At 39.2% G+C, this 22,995-nt stretch overlaps 12 protein-coding genes across 12 annotated transcripts; 7 read left to right on the top strand and 5 right to left on the bottom strand.

The window, feature by feature from the left end:
• Positions 1-100: 100 nt before the first annotated feature.
• KTR1 (alpha-1,2-mannosyltransferase KTR1) lies at positions 101-1,288 on the top strand (the record flags this gene model as incomplete). Its single annotated transcript, XM_002498988.1, has 1 exon — positions 101-1,288. The coding sequence occupies one exon, from the start codon at positions 101-103 to the stop codon at positions 1,286-1,288; it is 1,188 nt and encodes a 395-aa protein (XP_002499033.1).
• Positions 1,289-1,690: 402 nt separating this feature from the next.
• CRC1 (carnitine:acyl carnitine antiporter) lies at positions 1,691-2,620 on the top strand (the record flags this gene model as incomplete). Its single annotated transcript, XM_002498987.1, has 1 exon — positions 1,691-2,620. One exon carries the CDS (start codon positions 1,691-1,693, stop codon positions 2,618-2,620), a length of 930 nt encoding a protein of 309 aa, XP_002499032.1.
• Positions 2,621-2,808: 188 nt separating this feature from the next.
• On the bottom strand, positions 2,809-4,416 carry PCS60 (Pcs60p; the record flags this gene model as incomplete). Its single annotated transcript, XM_002498986.1, has 1 exon — positions 2,809-4,416. One exon carries the CDS (start codon positions 4,414-4,416, stop codon positions 2,809-2,811), a length of 1,608 nt encoding a protein of 535 aa, XP_002499031.1.
• A 199-nt stretch (positions 4,417-4,615) lies between these two features.
• Positions 4,616-6,157, bottom strand: TDP1 (tyrosyl-DNA phosphodiesterase 1; the record flags this gene model as incomplete). The annotated part of the gene is made up of 1 exon (XM_002498985.1): positions 4,616-6,157. The coding sequence occupies one exon, from the start codon at positions 6,155-6,157 to the stop codon at positions 4,616-4,618; it is 1,542 nt and encodes a 513-aa protein (XP_002499030.1).
• An 860-nt stretch (positions 6,158-7,017) lies between these two features.
• On the top strand, positions 7,018-7,209 carry ZYRO0E01892g (uncharacterized protein; the record flags this gene model as incomplete). The annotated part of the gene is made up of 1 exon (XM_002498984.1): positions 7,018-7,209. One exon carries the CDS (start codon positions 7,018-7,020, stop codon positions 7,207-7,209), a length of 192 nt encoding a protein of 63 aa, XP_002499029.1.
• A 379-nt stretch (positions 7,210-7,588) lies between these two features.
• Positions 7,589-9,388, top strand: MET13 (methylenetetrahydrofolate reductase (NAD(P)H) MET13; the record flags this gene model as incomplete). The annotated part of the gene is made up of 1 exon (XM_002498983.1): positions 7,589-9,388. The coding sequence occupies one exon, from the start codon at positions 7,589-7,591 to the stop codon at positions 9,386-9,388; it is 1,800 nt and encodes a 599-aa protein (XP_002499028.1).
• Positions 9,389-9,898: 510 nt separating this feature from the next.
• ZYRO0E01848g (uncharacterized protein) lies at positions 9,899-12,334 on the top strand (the record flags this gene model as incomplete). Its single annotated transcript, XM_002498982.1, has 1 exon — positions 9,899-12,334. One exon carries the CDS (start codon positions 9,899-9,901, stop codon positions 12,332-12,334), a length of 2,436 nt encoding a protein of 811 aa, XP_002499027.1.
• A 220-nt stretch (positions 12,335-12,554) lies between these two features.
• MCX1 (Mcx1p) lies at positions 12,555-14,069 on the bottom strand (the record flags this gene model as incomplete). The annotated part of the gene is made up of 1 exon (XM_002498981.1): positions 12,555-14,069. One exon carries the CDS (start codon positions 14,067-14,069, stop codon positions 12,555-12,557), a length of 1,515 nt encoding a protein of 504 aa, XP_002499026.1.
• A 109-nt stretch (positions 14,070-14,178) lies between these two features.
• Positions 14,179-15,078, top strand: SLX1 (endonuclease; the record flags this gene model as incomplete). The annotated part of the gene is made up of 1 exon (XM_002498980.1): positions 14,179-15,078. One exon carries the CDS (start codon positions 14,179-14,181, stop codon positions 15,076-15,078), a length of 900 nt encoding a protein of 299 aa, XP_002499025.1.
• An 84-nt stretch (positions 15,079-15,162) lies between these two features.
• ZYRO0E01782g (glycoside hydrolase family 31 protein) lies at positions 15,163-17,982 on the bottom strand (the record flags this gene model as incomplete). The annotated part of the gene is made up of 1 exon (XM_002498979.1): positions 15,163-17,982. One exon carries the CDS (start codon positions 17,980-17,982, stop codon positions 15,163-15,165), a length of 2,820 nt encoding a protein of 939 aa, XP_002499024.1.
• A 520-nt stretch (positions 17,983-18,502) lies between these two features.
• On the bottom strand, positions 18,503-21,265 carry ZYRO0E01760g (glycoside hydrolase family 31 protein; the record flags this gene model as incomplete). The annotated part of the gene is made up of 1 exon (XM_002498978.1): positions 18,503-21,265. One exon carries the CDS (start codon positions 21,263-21,265, stop codon positions 18,503-18,505), a length of 2,763 nt encoding a protein of 920 aa, XP_002499023.1.
• Positions 21,266-21,627: 362 nt separating this feature from the next.
• ZYRO0E01738g (GATA-type transcription factor) lies at positions 21,628-22,992 on the top strand (the record flags this gene model as incomplete). The annotated part of the gene is made up of 1 exon (XM_002498977.1): positions 21,628-22,992. The coding sequence occupies one exon, from the start codon at positions 21,628-21,630 to the stop codon at positions 22,990-22,992; it is 1,365 nt and encodes a 454-aa protein (XP_002499022.1).
• Positions 22,993-22,995: the final 3 nt, after the last annotated feature.

Below are 22,995 nucleotides of genomic sequence, written 5' to 3'. Positions count from 1 at the left end.
GCGTCGCGAAAACATCTGGAGACCGTTATATATAAAGGTTTAGAAAAACAGACCATCGATATCAAACACTTCATATATCCCCGAAGATCTCGAAGCGAAAATGAAACCGGCTGGTGATCGCAGAAGATTGAACAGGCTACTAGGGTATGCAGCCATTGCCCTAATCACAATCTATGTACTTTACAAGGGAGCTCAGCGCAACGGTAACGGGTTTTACGGTAGTAGTGCTGCAACACGTCAAGTGGAAAAAGATGGTAACATTTATAGAGAGTTAGTTTCGAGTAATAATGGTGCTTTGGATCGTTCAGGTTTGGAAAAGGCGACTTTTGTTACGTTGGTGAGAAATAGCGATCTTTACGGCTTGATACCATCCATTAAAAGCGTGGAAGATAGGTTTAACCATAAATATGGGTACGATTGGGTTTTCCTTAACGATGAACCATTCACAGAGGAATTCATCAACGTGACGAGTGCATTGGTTACCGGGGAAACGAAATATGGTTTCATCGAAAAAAAGGATTGGGATTTCCCACCATGGATTGATCAAAACAGGGCTGCTGGAACTCGTGACCGAATGGGCAAGGAGGGAATCATCTACGGTAACAGTATTTCTTATCGATTCATGTGCAGATACGAATCAGGACTATTCTACAGACATCCAATATTTAATGATTACGAATGGTATTGGAGAGTGGAGCCTGATGTCAAATTACACTGTGATGTTAACTATGACGTTTTCAAATTCATGAGAGAAAACAATAAGAAGTATGGGTTTACCATCTCTATCAAAGAATACTCTGCAACTATTGAAACACTTTGGGATGCTACTTTGAGTTTTCTAGAAAAACATCCAGAACATGTTAACAAGAATTGTATGCTGGACTTTATCAGTGATGATGGCGGCAGCTCGTACAATTTATGCCATTTTTGGTCAAATTTCGAGATTGCATCTCTTGACCTATGGAGAAGCGATGCCTACAGAGATTATTTTGATTTCCTAGATCAATGGGGTGGTTTCTTCTACGAACGTTGGGGTGATGCTCCAGTCCATTCCATTGCAGCTTCTTTATTTTTGGACAGAGATGAAATTCATCATTTTGGTGACTTTGGTTATTTCCACGTCCCATTCCATCAGTGCCCAGTTGACGATGAAACTAGATTATCGTTAAAGTGTGATTGTAATCCAAATGAAGATTTCACTTGGCATTCTTACTCTTGTACAACCAAGTACTACACGGTAAACCAATTACGCAAACCAAGCAATTGGCTTGATCATGCCACATCATAATACTAATGATACTGGTAATCATAATCTGATATCCCGCTATATAGTAACAGGCGATAATGAGTTATAAAGCACGCGTATATCGCATGATGCACACTGAAGGGTCGGACTTTCATCAACCCGTACATTTACATACAGCCGCACGTCCCTCTGCTACCCCACTTTAGTTTTTTATTTATCCGGAGGGTTACGGAGTCTCAAGGTCATGCTACGGGGATTCACTAAAGCCGGTCCATTAGGTCGATGTTCTTAAACATTCCCCGCATAGAAGGGGACGCACCGATTATACATATGTATATATATATATGTATGTATATGTGTTCACATTGACCGGCAGCGACTAAGAACCATTTCTACCTCCCCCACTGACGTAATAAAACATAGTAGTACTAGGCCAAATCGAGTATGTCCGAACCGGAATCACCAGTGGTGCAGGAAGAGACGCGTGAAGAGACGCGTAAAGAAATCCCTGCAGCCTCGGCGCTTATGCAGAATGCCAAATCGTTAACCGCCGGCGCTGTTGGTGGTGTATTTGCCGTCCTAACAGGCCACCCATTTGATTTACTGAAAGTGCGCTGTCAAAGTGGACAGGCATCTTCAATGTCCCATGCTGTTAAAGAAATTCTACAAGAATCGCGTGGGTCGCTAGTTGCTTCTGTACGTGGGTTTTATAGAGGTGTTATTCCACCACTACTAGGCGTAACCCCGATATTTGCGGTCTCATTTTGGGGTTATGACATGGGTAAGAAAATCGTAGCATACGACCAGCCCTTGTCTCAACAGCCGCTGACTACTTCCCAATTGGCTACCGCCGGGTTTATTTCTGCTATCCCCACTACGCTAGTGATGGCGCCCACTGAACGTGTTAAGGTTGTTTTGCAAACCACTGAGGGGTATACCTTTGGGTCGGCGGCTAAGAAACTCGTTCAAGACGGAGGTGTACAATCACTATTTAGAGGATCCTTAGCGACTTTAGCAAGAGATGGGCCTGGTAGCGCATTATATTTTGCTGCATATGAAGTTACGAAGAAAGCACTTGCCAAACCTGGTGAAGAAGAGTTTAGTGTTACAAAGACCAGTATTGCGGGCGGTATGGCAGGTGTTGCCATGTGGACGGGTGTTTTCCCTATCGATACCGTAAAGACAAAATTGCAGGCAGGTGAAGAGAGAAGTAGTTTTAAAAACGCCGTTAAACAAATTTATGTGACTAGAGGAGGATTGAAAGGGTTCTTCCCCGGTTTAGGGCCTGCACTTTTGAGAAGTTTCCCAGCGAATGCTGCCACGTTTGTTGGCGTTGAACTGACTCATTCAACCTTTAAGAAGATGAATATTTAAATTCAAACAGCTTATGTATTGAATGTAACGATTATGACTAGAAGCGGGACGCTGTACAAGCCGGGTATTGATCTGATTTGAAGATCTGAGACGGGAGTCACTCCACGATATAAAATCAAAGTTCAGCGAAGCGATCAAAGTTCTTAATGATGTTAGTCCTATATAGTGAGTTAACACAGTACGCTGTTCTACAATTTACTCTGCTTCTTAGAGAAAGCTTCGGCAATGATACGTCTTTGAATCTTACCTGTAGCAGTTTTAGGTAGCTTGTCAGCAAAGTTAAATTCAACTGGAACTTTATACGCAGAGACTCTTTGCTTCATGTGGTCAGCCAAATCTTGTGGAGTCAATGTTTTACCCGATTCCAAAACCACAGCAGCGTGAACCGCTTGGCCATATTTTTCATCAGGCACACCATAAGAAACAGCTTCTTTAACTGCTGGATGTGATAACATAGCACCATCTAGTTCGATAGGCGAGATCTTTTCACCACCTCTGTTAATCAATTCCTTGATACGACCAGTAAGAACAAGGAATCCCTCTTGATCGAAAAATCCTTGATCACCAGTACGGAAGTAGTTTTCTCTACGAGTGAAGTTTTCCAGATTAGCCTTAGCGTTGTTAGCGTAACCTGGAGTCACATTCTCACCTCTAATAGAAACTTCACCAATTTTGCCTTGGGGCAATTTGTTATCCTTCTCATCAAGGATGACAATTTCTACACCTTGTGGTTGTCCCACAGTACCTGGCTTTCTCTTTCCAGGAGGCAAGTTATTAGAAGTCATTTGATGAGCAGCTTCGGTCATTGCATATGCTTCCAATACAGGTGCTTGGAATGCTTGTTCCAATTTTTGGAAAGTAGTTGGTGCTAGTGCTGAAGAGCAAGATCTGATGAATCTGATGTTAGGGAATGGCGTTGGTCTTGGCATTGACAACATGATCATACTAATTGTTGGTACACAACTGAACCAGTTGCAACCGTACTTAACAAAATCGTCCCAGAATCTCTTGGCACCAAATTTTTCTGGCACCACGACAGAACCTTGCGTTCTAAAAGTGGACAAAAGTGCACCAATTAATCCATGTACATGGAATAGAGGCATGATCACATAGGAACGGTCCTGAGGGGTTAATTTATAGGTATTGGAAATATTTTCCGTACTTCTCACAATGTTTAAATGCAACAATGGAACAGTCTTTGGTCTTGAAGTCGTACCACTGGTGTGTAACACAAGGGCAACGTCATTAGATCTAGCAAATCCTGGGAACTTTTTGTCATCCAAATTGAAGAATACAGCATTGTTCAAAGAGCTGTATTGCACTTTAGAGTAACCGTCCTTTGCAGAATAGACGTCATATTCAAGTCTAAATCTTTTTACATCGAAAAATACCTCTACGATAAAACATTCGAATTTTTTAGCACTCTTGACAATTTCAGCAGTTGGAGTTTCCTTTACCGTACCCTTTGGAACAACAACAGCTTTAGCCTTCAAATCTTCCAGATAAAAATTGAATTCTTGTTCTCTGTAGTTTGAGTTAAGAGGTGCACCTACCTTTCCATCCATTGTTGTACCCAAGAAGGATACAATGAATTCCAGCCCATTGCGCAGAGAAATTGCTACAGGACTTTGTCTACCGATAACATTATAAAGTGGTGATTCTGGGTCATTAAAAACATTTTGGAAATGTCCAACTTGATGAGATAATTCACGATAGGTTACTTGGACGCCGGTCTCAGGAACGATAACGGCAACATTGTCTGAGACTGCAAAGGTCTCGTTGAAAGATGGTGCCATGTTCTAATGGGATTTTGATGATGATTATATCTTGATATAATGAATGAAATAGACCATTACATCCTATGCTTTCCTTACAAGGCATCCTTTTATATACTGATAGCCCGAAAGCCGTATAGGTCATCGGGTGAAATCATTCGGAGCTTCTTCGGATCGGCAATGTCTAAGTCACGTGCCGCAGACCACTAGTATTACTACCTCAGGAACTCGACAATTGGGAATAATCCTTTGATATGCAAAATGTTTCGTCAATTTTCTCGTATGGCTCTAGATCTGGTGTCCATGGTACTGCGACGGTGGTTCCATTGGTGTTCTCTGAATCGTTCTGTAGCTTTGTGTTGTAAATGAGGTCTACGAAACTTTGACAACGCAGATCAGGCGATTTTAGTAGAATGCCTACTTCGTAATTTCTTGGTTTAGCTGAAGTCTTACCCCAAGCGCTAAAACTTAAGTTTGCAGATGTAAACAGACACCAGTCCAATTCACGGAATGGTTTTTCATTTGGGTTCCTGGTAGTGCTTTTCATATAAAATTTAGAATGTGATGGAGTAGCCCTACGTTGAGGGGATAATTGAGACTTTTTTTGCTTGTGAAAAATGTTAAATTCATCTCTTAACATGTTGTAATGTGCCATGTCTTTGTTATAATTGAAATTAAACCAACCACTGCATAACCAGCCGACTGGCGAATCTACAATCTCTTGCACTGTAGGGTATAGCAAATAGGGAACAATGTGATGGGAACGATAATCCTCTAGCAGTTGAGAAGTTGATGGTAATTTCTTAGAGTCCTTGGGAATTATACCTTCCAACACGGGGATAATCATGTGCGTGAGCAGATTGCATGGTTCTTTCCTAGACAGTGAATTGCCTACACTGGAGCTTTGACACAAATAGTGACTAAGGTGATGCTTAATGCTGGTATCACCGTTTTCCTTTTTATATCGCAATTTCTGAGCCAGTAACTGGAAGCCAGAAAGGTAGTCTTTCGAAGGTGTTGAATAGACAAATTCTGTACCTTCCAGAGGTTCGAAATTAAATTTTTCTACCTCAGGTATAATGTATCGATTGATTTCCCTCAAATCGTAGGACTTCAAATAGTTCAAAAGATCCGATTGGAATGAACTGCTTGCTGGACTAGCGCACGCGGACAGTCGAGGGCTCACCCAACAAACTTGCTGGGGGTAATTCGTCTCTGCATATGTGAAATTGTTTGATGGCATGAATAACTGCAAGGATCCATCCTGATAGACGTTAATAATTAGTTTAGAATGATGACAAGTGAATGGAGGCATGCGAAATTCACAAAGATGAGTTTTGCCCACCCATGATAGCGCCTTAGGTGTTGTTGGCGGTAAAACAGTACCTTCTTGAGCCACTAGCACAATCTTTTGTACATTAGGATGAAATTGTTCCAGTAGGAAGTCTAACTCGTATTGAAAACTGAATAAAAACGACTTACGCAGCGATGGATCGTGGAGAACGTCTCTTAGATCGATGAGGTGATGAGAGTTTTTCAGATTCTTGTCGAATATTTGAGACTTTACTAATTTAAAAGGGTAATTAGGTTTAACAGGCGGTCCTTGTTCTTCTTGATCACCATTATCACTATTATCAGAATCAGAACCCGTAAGGTCGATAACTTCTGATTTGGGTTTCTTAACAGCAGGTTCAATTGCACCAGAGCGATAATCAACCCGACTCCATCTTTCAGCAACACGCTTCCTAGTATCAGATACCATTTTGATAGATCTTTACAAGTTGATGTTCTTGTGAAAGTGGACTTAATCAATAACCATGTTAAAGAGCGTATTACACGTGAAACAAAGAAAAGGTAACATATTCGAGATCAGATTGATTTTAAACGGCAGTCATTCACGGCTTTATTTTGAAATGTGATATTAATTTCCAACTTCGAAAGGAGCGCCTTCAAAGGTCTATTATTCTGTCCCTTTCTCTAATCTTTACTGGTAAACAATGCCAATATTCACTATAATTTCTGAGGATAATACCAGAAAACCTATAAGCTCTCTAGTACTTAATACCCTATTTATGCTATTTCCAATTAGAAATATTTCTAGCCTTTTGCCATATATCATGTAAACGGTGTCAGTGTGTCGCGACGACAGAAATTATATGAAATAATCAATATGTACAGTGAAAAAAGTAGAAAATACAGTGAGAAACTTGTGTTCTCGAGAAATTATCTTGTGAAGAACTTTCTGGAGCTCCAACAGGCCCAAAAATTGGTCTTGTTTAGCTTTTTTCCAACATAATTCTATTAGCATCCAGTCATAACGATTCAACAACATCACTTAGAAACATCTGGTAAATTTACTTGTTGACTCATAGCTACTACAAAACTAAACGATTGGATACCATCATTCCTGCTTTCAGCCTAAGTTAATACTATTTCAGCTTACACCGACAATCAAGCCCCTAGAATTTAAGGATGACTACAAGATAAGCGTTACGATTCGTATAAGGATGAACACACTGCCAATTTAGAGCCACGTAAGCAAAAGAACAAGACTCTCATGAGAAGCGAAATTTCTTTACTATTACAGGGGAGAATAAATCCATATCAAGAATTGCAGTAGTAATGTCGGGATTATCTAAATGTGTGGTTACATTACTCGGTCAACCTGGGGTCGATGAACGGGACCACAGAACTAGTCACCCAAGCCATACTCTAAGATTCATTACCCCCAAATCAAAACTGGTAGAAGCAGATGAAATACCATTAAAAGAATCGATTTTTCTTCAGACTGAACTAAATTGTGTATATCGTTAAATATTTCGTATTACCCCGGATTTACATAGCGCTTAGAAGTATCAAGTAAGGTCAAGCATAAAGCCCTCCGCTCACAAATAGGAGGTAAGATTACATTTTTTTGAGGCAAGAGCGTATACTTTTCTATATTGGCGGCTAATATTTTAAACGATGCAATTTCACGTGATCTTACTCAACGTAGGGCGTTATAACACCGACATGACTCGTCGGAATTATCACATGAAATTTCACAGGGTACATATTTAAGAAAGCCATAAAGTTGGAAGTTGTTCAAGACAGTCAGTACTTTACGATCATTGCAAGAACTAGACCCCAAGATTTTCGCTAGGATATCCTTCAAGTTTTGCTAGATAGTTGCTAAAGTATCGCTAGAATCAAGATGAGGATTTCGGAAAAGCTACAGAATCATAGGTCTAAATCGACCAAACCAACCTTTTCGTTTGAGTACTTTGTGCCTAAGACGACTCAAGGTGTCCAAAATCTTTACGATAGAATGGACAGAATGTATCAATCAACTTTACCACAGTTTATTGATGTTACATGGAATGCTGGTGGTGGTGTCCTTTCGCAATTAACGACCGATTTAGTGGAAACATCACAATCTGTCCTCGGATTGGAGACTTGTATGCATCTCACATGCACGAACATGCCGGTTTCACAGATCGATGATGCTCTTGAAAGCGCACGTCTATCAGGTTGTCAAAATATCTTGGCACTTAGGGGTGATCCACCAGTTAATTCGGATTCTTGGCAACCGGTCGAAGGTGGATTTCAATATGCTAAAGATCTAGTCAGATACATCAGAGATAAATATGGTGATTATTTTGATATCGGTGTGGCAGGATATCCAGAAGGTCACCCAGAGACTGCAGGTGATGATGAAACTTTATTGGATCACTTAAAGGAAAAAGTTGATGCTGGTGCCAATTTCATTATTACCCAAATGTTCTACGATGCAGATCTCTTCATCAAATGGTGTCAACGTGTTAGAGCCAAGGGTGTTGATGTTCCATTGATTCCAGGAATTATGCCTATCACTACGTATGCAGCTTTTTTGAGAAGAGCTAATTGGTGTGACGTTCACATTCCACAAGAATATTTTGATAGACTAGATCCAATCAAGGACGACGATCAATTGGTTCGTGAAGTGGGGACAGATTTAATAGTCTCACTTTGTCAAAAATTGTTAGATAGTGGATATGTGTCTCATCTACACATTTACACCATGAACTTGGAAAAAGCGCCACAGATGATTTTGGATCGTATGGAATTATTGCCAAGCCATGATGAGCCATTGGACAATCATTTAGCCATTCTGCCATGGCGTAAATCATTAAATCCTCAAAGACGTAACGAAGAAGTCAGACCTATCTTTTGGCAAAGAAGACCTTATTCGTATGTCGCTAGAACCTCTCAATGGTCCGTTGATGAATTTCCCAACGGTAGATTTGGTGATTCATCTTCGCCTGCATTTGGTGATTTAGATCTGTGTGGTGCATCCTTAATCCGTCAATCAGGTAAAAAATCATTGGAATTATGGTCTGCGCCAAACTCCATGGAAGATATTGCTCAGTTGGTTATTAACTACTTGCGTGGTGAATTGAAATATCTACCATGGAGTGACACTTCGTTAAACCATGAAGTTGATGATATTCTACCTGAGTTGGTCACTTTGAATCAAAAATTGATTATTACCATTAATTCACAACCACAGTTGAACGGTGTCAAATCTAGTCACCCTGTACATGGCTGGGGTCCTCGTGATGGTTACGTTTACCAGAAGATGTATTTGGAATTCTTATTACCTAAGGAAAAATTGTCCAAATTACACGATTGTCTGGTAAACGATGTTATGCTCACTTATTTTGCGGTGGATCACAATGGTAATTTAACTACAAACCATCAAGATGGTACAAGGGCTAATGCGGTAACTTGGGGTATTTTCCCAGGTCGTGAAGTACTACAGCCAACAATCGTGGAAAAAGTTTCATTCTTGGCATGGAAACAAGAATTTTATCACATCTGTGAGGAGTGGAAGTTAAATTTCATCAATCACCGCTGTGATCAAAGCGTTAAACTTTTGCAACATCTAATTGACGATTACGTCTTGGTGAATATTGTTGATAATGATTTCATTTCACCAGAGAATAGGATTTTCAACCTCCTATCAAGCATTTAAGCTGCAGTATTATATCTGCTGCCGCTCAATCTCCGCATATTCAACATTGCATTTTTCAACATTATTTTTGTCACCATTCTTGCATTTCAACATGGGATTACTTATAAACCAGGCTAGAGGAATTTTTTTCAATTGTATATAAAAATTCTGCAAATTTTTAAGGCTCAGCGGCGGGTGGTTTTAATACCATTAAAATTATCTGACCCATTATCAAAAGTTTAATTTTTATACTATTCATTTTTTGATTTCCGTATCACCACTATAAATTTTCAGTCGCCTTGCGAAGTTGAAAAAAGTTGAAGTAAAAAGGGATTAATAGTGTGTATAAACAGTCATCTAAACAGAAAGAAATCATTTACAAGAGGATTCAGATTCTGTTGTTTAACGGTTAGATTGAGACTGGAGCTGAATGTTAATGCAAGAGTGATTTTTGACTTTCAAACTCTCCATTTCTATTGAAGAAAGAGTAAAGATTTAAAGAAGGCGTGAGTGTTGAAGAAGAGAGGAATCATGGGATCTGATGGGTTTAAAACGAGCAGAGATAATGTGTATGGTAGTGGTGGCAGTGCTAAAAATACATCTATTGGTAATAGCGACGTTGGATCTATTGGCAGTAGAACGAGTAGAGAAAGCACAGGATCGCATAGAGATAAGATGAGAGGTGAAATATCCAAATTACAAGAAGAGATTGCATCTGTGAAAGGTGACGATTTACAAGATTTAATGAGCAACAAAGATAAATCGGTTTCTAGTTCATCAACGATATCTCCAAAACCAAGCAGACGGAGGAACATGCATCCGACGGATTTTAATGATACGAAAAGTTCGAAATTGAATCAGGTTCAATCAATGGATACAATTGATAGTGATGCATTTGATAATACCGAGAGTAGTAGTGATAATAATACTAATAATAATAATAACGATAATGAGGATAAGGATTTTGGGTTGACACCTGCTTTCAGTATCCATGGGAATACTTCGAAAGTGGCAGCAAATCTTCATAGAAGAAGAGTTGTTGATTGGAACATGTTGCCACGCCTGGGCAGCAGCGTACTCGTAAAGCACCAGTCATTTAACGTTATTAATATACCAATTGATGGCGAGCTTAAGCAAATTCTTTATACGCCATCCTACAATGAGAATTTCAAACCGATGAACATCTTCCTCTCGTTTAACATGGATTCAAAATCCAAAGAGGCTCAACTATATTCGAAAAAAAGGCTAAATTCTTTTGGTGCATATATTGGACATTACTTGAAATCAAGACTGTATGCTTACCAACGTTTCCCTTTTTATCAGCAAGATGCGCCGATTGATAGAAATTATGCATCTTATGATGCTTCAAAGGACTATTCGGAAATAGAAACAGTAATTTCGTTGTGGTACATGCAATCTCAAAGATGTATTTCACAATCCAATTCAACTTTTTTCTCTGCAGATGTAGTTCAACATTTATTGCAGAGAAAGGCAAATACAAGACATCAAGCCTCACAGCCAACTGCAATTTACGTTCCACAAACAGGTGCTACTCTGATGACTTCTAAGCCAAGCATGATTGAAACTACTGATGACATTGATATACTTTTATTAAGGCCATATCAGGAAGCAAGATTAGGCTGGCAATTAGCTTATGACGAACCAAATCTGAAAATTGCAGATTATCCCATTGACGTTTCACCTTGGATGATGGATGAAAGTGATACGAGGGCCGTATTAGGCTCCGACAATTCTAAATCTACATCATCTATGGTTAATATTGTTAATGATGAAGCTGAATTGGTTGAAGTTACTAATGAAAATGCAGGTAGGTACTTGCTGGACTGTATGGGACGTAGATCTGGTAGTCTGTACATGGATGAAATGTCGTCTCCAATTACAAAGGGTTTTGGTCAGACTCCAGGCAATGAAGTTACACCAACGAATAGTTTAGATAGTAGTGCTGATAGGGAATCACCAAGTAGTAGTGCATACCCTGAACCTTCAAGAAAGAAAGTGGCAAGTAAATTGGGGAAAAAAACTGGATTGTCAAGTCTTTTCAAAAGAAAACATCAAGCACCTACAACACCATCCGCCGGATCTTCTTCAGCAGCGGCAGCAGCGGCTTCTGCAGCTACTTCTTCATCATCTTCAGCAACAAAGAAAGACCATCCAACTACAGATGGTCAGGGCCATCCAGTAGAAAATGCTTGGTTAGAAAGTTACTTCAGTCGATACCTTAGTAACTACAAAAGAATCGATTTACCCACACAATTCCTTCTACCGAAAGAAGCTCAGGATACCCCAAAGACTACTTCATCTTCAACTTCCAATAACCAAGATATTTCTGACTCTAGAAACGCATTATTGTATAGTAAGGAGAGTCTACAATTGAGATTGCCATTCGCCGATGATTCAATACCCGCAATTTTTTGTCCCAGAGTTTGGATGGGTCTAGCTTTTAACAAATGGAGAAATTTGCTAAGAGAAATGCATAGAGTTTTACTTCCAGGAGGTTACGCTTTAGCGAGCGTGATTGATATTGGGATTTTGAATTCTTTTGCCTCAGCAACCGATGAATCTATGCAAGAGTTTCCAACTACGCAGGAAAGGGATAGAATTCTAGATGCTATATCCTTAGCTGCGATAGAAAAGGGTGTTCATATCCACCCTACTCAGCATTTGGCACAGGCTTTTAAAGATGTTGGATTTACAAATTTAAGATATTCAGTTTTAAGTTTAAAAACGGGTGACTGTGCTACAGAGATGGGATGCCTTTACGAAATTTATTCTGAGATTACTTGGGACCTTTTGTTTAGGAAATTCTTGCCAGATCCTACAGCACCTCCAAAAGGAACTGATCCAACAACACTTTTCAGAAGATTTATTAAAGAGCACATGGGTAAAGTGGATGATACTGCAGGATCGTTGAAGGTATTATATCTTGTTGCACAAAAGGCCAGGTGATTTCATTTCATTTTATGCTTTTTAATTTTCGACTAATGAATGATCAGGAAACGGTTTGGGCACTTTAAAAACTTCACGGTGGTATATGTTTATTGTTTCATTAGCTGAAATTAATCAAAGTGGAATTAGAGAAGAGAATAGTAGTAGTTATGACAATAATATAATCAATCGAGACAGGTTTCTCGATTTCTATTTGCTTTTTAATTTAATTTTTCATTATTTATAGCTTGCCTTCTTTTTCCCTGGTGGAAATTCTACCGAATTGGCTATCTAATTCTTTGCCCAATTTTGGATCCTCTTTATATGTGTCCTCGATAAATTGGTCTCGCTCACCTCTAGAGTAATATTTCACATCAACGTTTGTGCTTAATGAATAGTCTTTTTCTTGTAAAGAGTTCACAGTTTCCTCTGTCACTAATGCGTATGAAATACCAGAATCTGGGCATTCGTAATTCACATTTAATAACAATCTTTCCATAATACCTCTTAGACCTCTTGCACCCGTGCCTTCTCTTAGGGCAAATTGAGCTACTCTTTGAAGTGCCTTTTCAGTAATGCATAATTGAACACCAAACTGTTTAAAGATGTACCTGTACTGTTCCAATAAAGCATTTTTAGGCTCTTTCAAAATATGGTATAAGTCATCTCTTTCTAAAGGTTGTAATGCAGTTATTATGGGAACTCTGCCAATTAATTCAGGAATTAATCCAAAGCTTATAAGGTCAGTCGGTGTAACTAAATTTAATGCCGTTTCCTTTTTACCATTACCTAAATCTATCTGTTCGATGGTATTGCTAAATCTTAGTTTTTCAATTTCTTCCTTCGAATCCTTTTCCTCTTTTGATTCGTCAAGGCCTCTATCTCCTTTGACTCTCTTTACAATACGTTTATCTAATCCAACAAATGCCCCCATAATCATGAACAAAATGTTCGACGTATCTATCACAAAGGTTTCGTCCTTTTTGGCGGCAGTCTGATTGTTTTTATTATCGGTTCCTTGTTTAACTGGACGTTTAACGGTTACCTCTACATTATGACCTTCGATGATTTTTAGAAGTGCTTGTTGTACACCTTCCCCAGATACATCCTTGGTACCAATATTTGCCGCTGGTTTAGCTAACTTATCAACTTCATCTAATACGATTATACCACGTTCTGCTTTGGAAACATCAAAATCAGCATTAACCAAAAGCCTCTCTATACATACTTCAACACTATCACCAATATAGCCTGCCTGGGTCAACTGGGTGCAATCCGTGATGGCGATAGGTACATCTAACATTTTTGCCAAAGTAGTTGCCATTAAAGTTTTACCAGAGCCAGATGGACCAATCATCATAAGATTACTCTTGCTAAGCACTAGATCATCATCAGGGTGGGCCAACAGTTGCTGTTGTAAATTTTTAAGACCCGCTTTAGATTCACTACTCTCATATCCTAATTTATCTTGCCTTTCTTTCTCACGTCTTTGGGTCTCTTCCCAAATCAAAGTACGAGCCTTTTGCAGCTCACTCTTCCTGCTCTTATCATGATTCCTCAAATAATGGTTATAGACAGCAACACTCAACACTTTCTTACTCTTATCTTGACCAACGATATAATCATCTAAATGGGCCTTGATATTTCTAGGTGTTGGAATAGATGGTAAACGACCTTGTGCCAATTTTTGGGATGCAATTGCACTGGGACTGGCTGAATAAAACCTCTTGAAAGAACCCAGTGAGCTCCTGATCATCTTTTTTTTTCTTCTGCTTGATCACTTTCGATTTATATGTAATTAAAGTTATTCAACTTTATTTATTAAGATGCCTATCTTATAAAAACAAGAGAAGGTGATTCATAATATGGATCAACAATCTTCAAAACCAGTACCTGTCTTCTACTGCTGCTATCTTTTACAGTCAATCTGCAAGAGGCAATCATTTTACATAGGATCGACTCCTAATCCAGTGAGAAGACTACGGCAGCATAATGGTATACTGACTAGAGGGGGTGCCTATAGAACCAGAAGAGAAGGTACGAGACCATGGGAGGTGATTATGGTAGTATATGGATTTCCTTCTAAGATCACAGCTTTACAATTTGAGCATGCCTGGCAACATGGATACAAGACACATTACATTGCAGATGACGAACGAATAGTGCGGAATAAAAATGGTGGTAGAACAATTCATCATAAATTAGGGACTGCCAGATTGTTGGCCAAAAACATTTACTTCCAACGAATGGATTTAGTGGTCCACTTTTTCAATGCAGATGTGGAATCCATTTGGATACAAAATAAGTACAATATTAATGACATGGGGTTAATTACAGTGGAAAATTCACCATCGCCAACAATTGCTCCAACGGTAGAGAATGCTGTAGATTACTCTGAATCGAATCTAAAATTAGTGGAGCAATTTCTCAATGGGTTTTTCGATAGAGATATGGGAGTTTGCCAAATATATCGAGAAAGGTTGACATTTGGAGAAATACCTTGCGGAATATGCCAAACTACCTTCGATTACACTTCTGATAATCCTCAATTGAAACCATTTATAGCATTTTGTGTTCACGAAGATTGCAGCTTTGTAGCACATTTGGGATGTCTTCATAGGTATTTCTTAGATGAAGAACAATTACAAGATGGGATTAGAAACCTCATACCAAGATATGGTAAATGTCCAGATTGTTCCCAAATTGTTAAATGGACCCATCTAGTCAAATATTCAAGCATGCTTAAATCTTCTCATGGGACGTAGTTCAAAGGAAAGAACCAAAGAAAAAAGACACTAGGATTCAAACGGAAGCTATAAACAAAATATATTTGACATATGCTATGTCAGTTAAAAATCTATTTGCCAGGTTTCATTAGCATACACCATTGGATGCAGAATAACAGCTTCGAATGGACTTGTTCTAATGACCTTCGCGGTATGGAAGTTACCGTTTCTGTTGATTTTAACGGTGTCCTTGATATTAAATCTGTTTTTGTTGCCCGTGGCGATGACAATCTTGTTAATCATTGTGTTACCAGCGGTTCTGTGATCAGATGGGACATTCTTTGGGTGTCCTGTGATGAGTTCATGGTGTTGGAGCGTGAAAACAGTGTGTAAATATTCACCGTTTTTGTGAGCCAAAGTTTCACCATCGTCAGCATATAATTCACCTTCAGCGTCACCAAACGAATCAGGAGCAATTACCAATGTGTATGGATCGTTACGGTAAAGTTTAGATGATCTTCTGTAGTTATCTCTCTTGGTGATGATGTGACCACCTTCTAAAAGAATTGGAATTTTATCCAAACCGGCTCTTACACTAATGGACTCAACCACATGTGCTCTCTTCTTTTGAACTACATCTTCACCTTCTCTAAATGTGTTAACATAGTGAGGTTTTAAGTCATAGTAATCATAGAAAACCCCTTCACTGACTTTGATCTCCGTGATGGAAACGTCCTTTTCCAAAATTGGCTTTACCAGGATACCAGTATTACCTAAATAGAATTGGTCATCTACGGCGGCAAGGTCAGGATATTGAGGTTTCTCAAAGATCATTGGCTTCATGATAGGTGTACCATCAATACTTGATCTGAAAAATGCAGTGTAGAATGTGGGTAACAGAGTGTATCTTAGTTGAATGGCGTCACGCACATAGCTCTTGATAGGATCTTTGAACAAGAAAGGTTCCCTTCTATTGGAATCAATGTGAGCATGTGCTCTGAAGAATGGGTACCATAAACCTGCCTGGTACCATCTAACCACTAATTCATCTTCAGGATTTTCAAAGAAGCCGGCAATATCAGCACCGGTGAATGGCATACCTGCAACGTTACTGCTCAATATCATTGGGAGGGACACCCTGAGATAGTCCCAAGTGGCAACATTATCACCCGTCCAGGTACCAGCGGTTCTTTGGGAACCAGTGAAATATCCTCTGGCGATGATAAATGGCCTCACGCTGTTGTTATTGATTTCCAACAGACCATCATGAGTGGCTTCGTGAACCGTCAAAGAATAAGCATTGTGAAGGGCTCTGTGTTCAAATCCCCCGTCGTGGATCAAATTCTTTGGTGCAGTAGTTTCTGGACCATCAAAGATAGATGGTTCATTCATATCATTCCAGATATTCAAATTCTTAGCACCATTCAAAAAGGCGTCGTAAAAGCTGCCCCAAACTTTACGACCAAGTTCACTAAATGTGTCAATCCACACAGATCTACCTGGCCAACAAGTACCATAGAATGTTTTACCCTTTTGGTTTTTAATCGCAACATCATTTTCAATTATCTCATCGCTAATCTCATAACCTGCTTTCAAATGAGGATCGATTAGGACCACTAATTCTCTGCCCAACTTAGCTAGTTTCTTTAGCATCCTGGCAGGATTGGGGAAAGCACTTGGTTTCCAAGTAAAAAATTTCTTTTCATCGGTATAATCTATATCCAACCAAATGATATCATAAGGGAAATGGCCCTTATCCATATTAGAATCAACGGTCAAAACGTCTAATTCATCGTTGTAATTCCATCTACATTGGTGATAACCGACAGCGGCCTGTTTAGGTAGCATGGGTCTACCTGTTAGATTTGTATATTTATTCAATATTTGGTCAGGTGTATCGGCAAAGAATAATACTACATCAATGACACCAGTTTCTGACATCCAATGGGTTTGTGTTTTGCTCTTTTGATACTTTAAATCCACCCAAGTATCAGCTGCATTAACCCAAAAAAGACCTACAGCTGCCTTTGGATTATTGCCAATAACAAAAGGGATGTTACCATACATAGGCATTTTAGTGCCAATATCGTAACGGAAAACGTCAGTAGAATACAAACGGTATGGTTCGCCATCAGTAGTATCCTTTAATCTGAAGGAATCAGGATGTTCTGGTAATCCATACAAATTCTCAATTCCGTTGAAGGCGAAATCCAATGCAACTGATTCAGGACCGAATGGCAAAGTATCGGCCTTAGAATATTTGAAATTATCGTGGAACATGTTAAAATCGGATTCCTCAGGTAAAAGATTTTGTTCATTTTCAGTTTCAGCTCTCAAATGTTCATAATTCAGAAGGGACCTCTCATTGACCACCATAGCTAATTCATCCTTCCAGTAAACCTTGATGAGAAATGAATCGGTGAATAGCTCCAGACTTAGATTACCCACATAATCAGGATCTTCTTCAACGATAATTTTATGCTTGTTAAAGGTAGTTCCCTTCTTTACATAGGGAATTTTTTTGTGCAAATTGGTGAAAGCCCATTTACTAGTTTCATTATACCTTCTTTGATTTAATGCCTCGGGTAAGTAATCCTTGTGTGGACGATTTTCGTCAATGATAAATCTAACTGAAGAACCATCTTGTAACAATTGCAATGCAAATGGCAGTTCTATCTTGGTTATACTGTCCTTATCCTCACTTGGTGGAATTGATTTTATAATTGTTGCATAAAGAGTTTTGTCGCTTTCATCGTAATGAACACTTGAATCCTCAATGGTATAGTAAGAGGCACGAGTCTTCTGAATATTTTCAGCATAGTATCTATTTCTTGTGCAGAATCCAGCTTGATCACATCTTTTCAAAAGATACTGTGTAAACCCACTTACAGTCTGCAATTGGCTCCAAAAGAAGAGCACTTGAAGGAACCAATGCAACAGCATATTGGAAACTTTTGGATACGCTTCGAATAGTTAAAAGCTCAAAGCGGTTGGAACTAACCAGTAAATTCTATGAAAGTTTGAAGTGAGAGAAACACTGTTCAACTGTTCTTCATTTAGTAGAACAAACTTGGTCAAGAGGTCCCCTTTGTTCTAGCAAGCGAACTGTGAAAAAAGCGTACTACTGCAGATTCGATTAACACAACTACGAGATTTCTAATAGAAAAGCATAAGGAGCTTTTCTGTAGTTACCATCAAGGATTTATATCTTGGATAAATAAATGTTGCAAGATGGTCGAGAACTCAACTATATTTTAAGGATTTTGGCTGACTTAAAAACGTATATTCTTGAAGCAAGTTATTTAGCAAAAATTTGAGGACTCATTATTCGTCACTCGTAAAATCATGGTCTTAGCGAATTTCAGTAACAGTTAACTGAATTTGTTAGCAAGTGTTTCTCAGCCATTTGTGGATTATTTTAACATCACGTAATATCATATGTTCTTTTTTTTTTTGAGATCGATTATAATTCGATTTTCCAGGTTTCATTAGCATAAACCATTGGATTTGAAATAACAGCTTCAAATGGACTAGTCTTGTTGACATTGACTGTATGTAGCTCACCATTTCTATTGACCTTGACAGTGTCACCAATACTAGAATTGTTGTTACCAATAGCAATGACGATCTTGTCAATCAAGGTGTTACCGGCTGCTTCACCATTGGATGGAACATTACTTGTATTTCCTGAAATGGACTTGAAGTCTTGGAATGAGAATACACTGTGCAAATATTGGCCACTCTTGTGATCCCATGTCTTACCATCGTCAGCGTACAATTCACCTTGAGCATTACCAAATGCATCAGGTGCAATAACCAGCGTATAAGGATCATTACGGTAGTACACGGAGGATTTTCTGTAGGTATCTCTCTTCGTAATAATATGTCCACCTTCTAATAGAGCTGGGATTTTATCCAAACCTGCTTCAATACCAATGCACTTGATTCCAGAGGAATCATTCTTAGAGGATGTCTGTTGAGGTTTCAAATCATGGAAATCATAGTAAACACCATCCGCCACTTGAACGTATGCAAAGGAAACATTTTTTTCAGTTATTGGCTTCACTAGAATACCACTGTCGCCCACATAGAACTGATCATCGACAGCGGCAAAGTTAGTGTATTTAGGTTTTTCAAAGATCATTGGTTTCATAATTGGCGAACCTTTTAGGTTTGAATTGAAAAATGCAGTGTAGAATGTGGGCAACAAATGATATCTTAATTGGATCGCATTGCGCACATAACTCTTGATAGGGTCTTTGAACAAGAAAGGCTCTCTTCTCCTTGTTTCATTTTGAGCGTGAGCTCTGAAAAATGGGTACCATAAACCTGCCTGGTACCATCTAACAATTAATTCGTCTTCAGGGTTATCTAAGAATCCTGCAATGTCAGCACCAGTGAAAGGCATACCTGCAGCGTTACTAGTTAACACCATGGGGATGGAAATTTGCAGATAATTCCAACTAGCAACATTGTCACCCGTCCAAGTACCAGCAGTTCTTTGAGAACCAGCGAAATGACTTCTAGTAAGAACAAATGGTCTTGCAGTCCCGTTGAAAATATTGGACAACCCGTTATAAGTGGCTTGATGAACGGTCAAAGAATAAGCATTGTGAAGAGCTCTGTGTTCGAATCCACCGGCATGAATCAAATTCTTAGGCGCAGTAGTCTCAATACCATCAAAGACAGATGGTTCATCCATATCATTCCAAATACCTAGGTTTTCAGTACCATTGACGAAATTATTATAAAAGTTCCCCCAAACTTTACTACCAAGGTCGCTAAAAGTATCAATCCAAACAGAAACTCCTGGCCAACAGGTACCAAAGAAAGTGTCACCAGTACGATTCTTTATCGCAACCTCATTTTTAATTACTGTATTACTGTAGTAATAATCTTTTTTCAAATGAGGATCAATTAAAACCACCAATCCTCTACCTAAATCACCCAGTTTCTTCAACAATCTGGCAGGATTTGGGAAAGCATCAGGTTTCCAAGTGAAAAACTTCTTCTCATCGGTATAGTCCAAATCTAACCAAATGATATCATAAGGGAAATTACCCTTTTCCATATTGGAATCAACATTCATAACATCAGATTCATTGTAATAATTCCATCTGGATTGATGATGGCCTACAGCGGCTTCCTTGGGCAAGGCAGGTCTACCGGTTAAATTTGTATATTTATCGACAATTTCCATTGGTGTGTCTCCCAAGAACATCACAACGTCAATGATACCAGTTTCTGACATCCAATGAGATTGTGCTTTACCTTCAGGATACTTAAAGTCAATCCAAGTATCAGCAGCATTGACCCAAAATAAACCTGCAGCTGATTTTTCGTTATTTCCAATGACGAATGGAATATTACCATATGTGGGCATCCTAGTACCGACATCATAACGAGGAACATCAGCTGCAAACAAACGATATGGTTCACCGCCACAAGTTTCTTCGATTCTGAATGAAGCAGGATGTTCTGGCAATCCATACAAGTTCTCAAATTCATTGAATGTAAAATCCAATGCAACAGATTCAGGACCAAATGGGATGGTGTCTGATTGAGAATAGTTGAAACTATCATGAAACATATCAAAATCCGATTCTTCGGGCAACAGATTCTTCGAGTTCTCATCCTCAGATCTCAAATGTTCATAGTTCAAAAAGGACCTTTCATTAACTACCATACTCAATTCATTCTTCCAATACACATTGATGAGAAAAGAATCGAGAGAAATTTCAACTCTGCAATCGGTAGAGTTAGAACCAACAATAATTTTATTTCCTATCTTTCTAGGCTTGGCAATGGGGACTTTCGAAGGAACATCAGCAAATGCCCACTTACTAGTCTCGTTGTACCTTCTTTGGTTCAAGACTTTTGGCAAATAGTCCTTGTGGGGTCTGCTCTCATCGATAGTAAACCTGACAACATTACCATCTTGCAACAATTGCAAAGTAAATGGCAATTCAACCTTGATACCACTAGGAATACTCTTTATAACGTTGGCATGGAGACTGTACTCGTCTCCATCGTATCGAACGCTAGATTCATCAATCACATAGTACGAGGATGACGTGTTGTTTCCCTGGATACTTTCTCCATAGTAACGGTTTCTCTTACAGAACCCCGCGGAGCTGCATGTTTTCAGCACTGACCGATCAAAAGCAGATACAAGGTGCAGATGGCACCAAAATAAGAGTAATTGTAGAAACCAACTCAATTGCATGACGAGATAAGTAATGCAATATCACTGTCTTAGCTAGAGAAATCTTTATTGTAAGAGAGAAAGTGGTGAATAAATGACAGAGTTTGTCAGTTCTGTAGCCCTTTATGTACTCGTTTATGGTGCCACTCCTCAAGCGAGCCCCAGAAAATGTGTCGGTCGCGGGGGCAACGTCAGTAATTCAAACGTCACACTGGCACCTAAAAAAAAAAATATTAAAATAAACTATTTCCATGGGCGGTAGAAACTAGAATAAATAAATACTGATGAGTGGAAATTCTAAAGCTGTTTAACGAGAAGTAGAAACTGGTTTGCTACAGAGGTGTAAAAAGGGCTATATAAAACTGTACAAGTCAGAATTGCCCATGCGACGCAAATTCAATGGTATGGAACATTATCATTGGATTCAAAGCATTAGCAGTAGTATTATGACCACAGAGACCGCGGAAACAAATGTTGCTTGTAAAAATCTTTGCAATGATGCTAAAGGGGCACAGTCGGCCTTGACGCTTCCCACACCGCCGCCTCTGCAACCTCCGCCGCCCACACCTACATCTACCAGAGCAAATTCAACACCAGTTCCTCCTAATTCTGTTATTTTCCAAGTAGTCAATAGAGACAATTCGTCCTCTTTGACTCACGGATTCACTCCTCGAGTAGTACCTGAATTTAATTCAAGTACTCATGGTGCAGTTAGAAATAGTGCAATAAGGTCGACCTTAAACAGAGAAACTACAAGATCCACACCAGCGATAGTAGGACACGTGCGTCATGCATCAGCACCGAGTGCTATGATGGAAAGATCCGTCCCATCTAGAGATTCTGTATTTGCGCCATCACCCCCTTCAAGGAAACCTATATCGGATTTGTTGAAGATTGCCAAATACATGGATGACCGGGGCAGAAATGATCTGGAAGACCATGAAAAGGATGCAGCACTGGCGCTACTAGTGCTTAAAGAATGCAGCAGACAGGTATTTGATATGTCAAAGGGGTGGTCCAATCTCGATTCAGTACCATTGTGTGATTTTGTGGTCGCACAGAGGAAATGTCAAACTATGCTTAATAGTATTGAAAATTTGAAAGAGATGAAGATTCAAGCTAGAGATACCAATGGTGACGTTCAAATTTCGAATGCTGTAGAAAAACCCAGTACTAGGGAAAAAAATGTAAAATTCCATGAGGAAAGTTATAAATCGAGATCATCATCGGTAGTATCCATCGTTAATGTCACCACCCCTTTACCAGAAGCACCTTCTGCTCAAAGGGAAAAGGCTATTGCGCCGCGCAGCTCTAGCATGTCTTCAGAAAGAACTTTAACATATTCACCATTATCATCAGATAGATCAACACCAACACCTGTACCATTAGAGAAAAATAACAATAATAACTATTCACCGTACCGACCATCTAGTAGTCCTAATACGAAAAGCGATAGCGTTTTCATCAGCTTGTCTGATGATGACCGAAAGCATATGGGTAAAATTGGTAAGACTTCAAAATCTGGTAAAAATAGAAATGCACATATGAGATGTTTACACTGTTCATCGACGGAAACGCCTGAATGGAGGAAAGGTCCTAGTGGACCTACGACACTGTGCAACGCTTGTGGACTCTTTTATAAGAAACTGATAAAAAAATTTGGTGAAGAAGTGGCCACATCCATAATGAAATCGAGACAAACTGAAGATCCGCAGAATAGGAAAATTCCCCGATTTGCACGTCTCTGAATC

Source organism: Zygosaccharomyces rouxii, assembly GCF_000026365.1.
Source record: "Zygosaccharomyces rouxii strain CBS732 chromosome E complete sequence".
NCBI lineage: Eukaryota > Fungi > Ascomycota > Saccharomycetes > Saccharomycetales > Saccharomycetaceae > Zygosaccharomyces > Zygosaccharomyces rouxii.
This window is presented reverse-complemented; position numbering and strand designations above follow the sequence as displayed.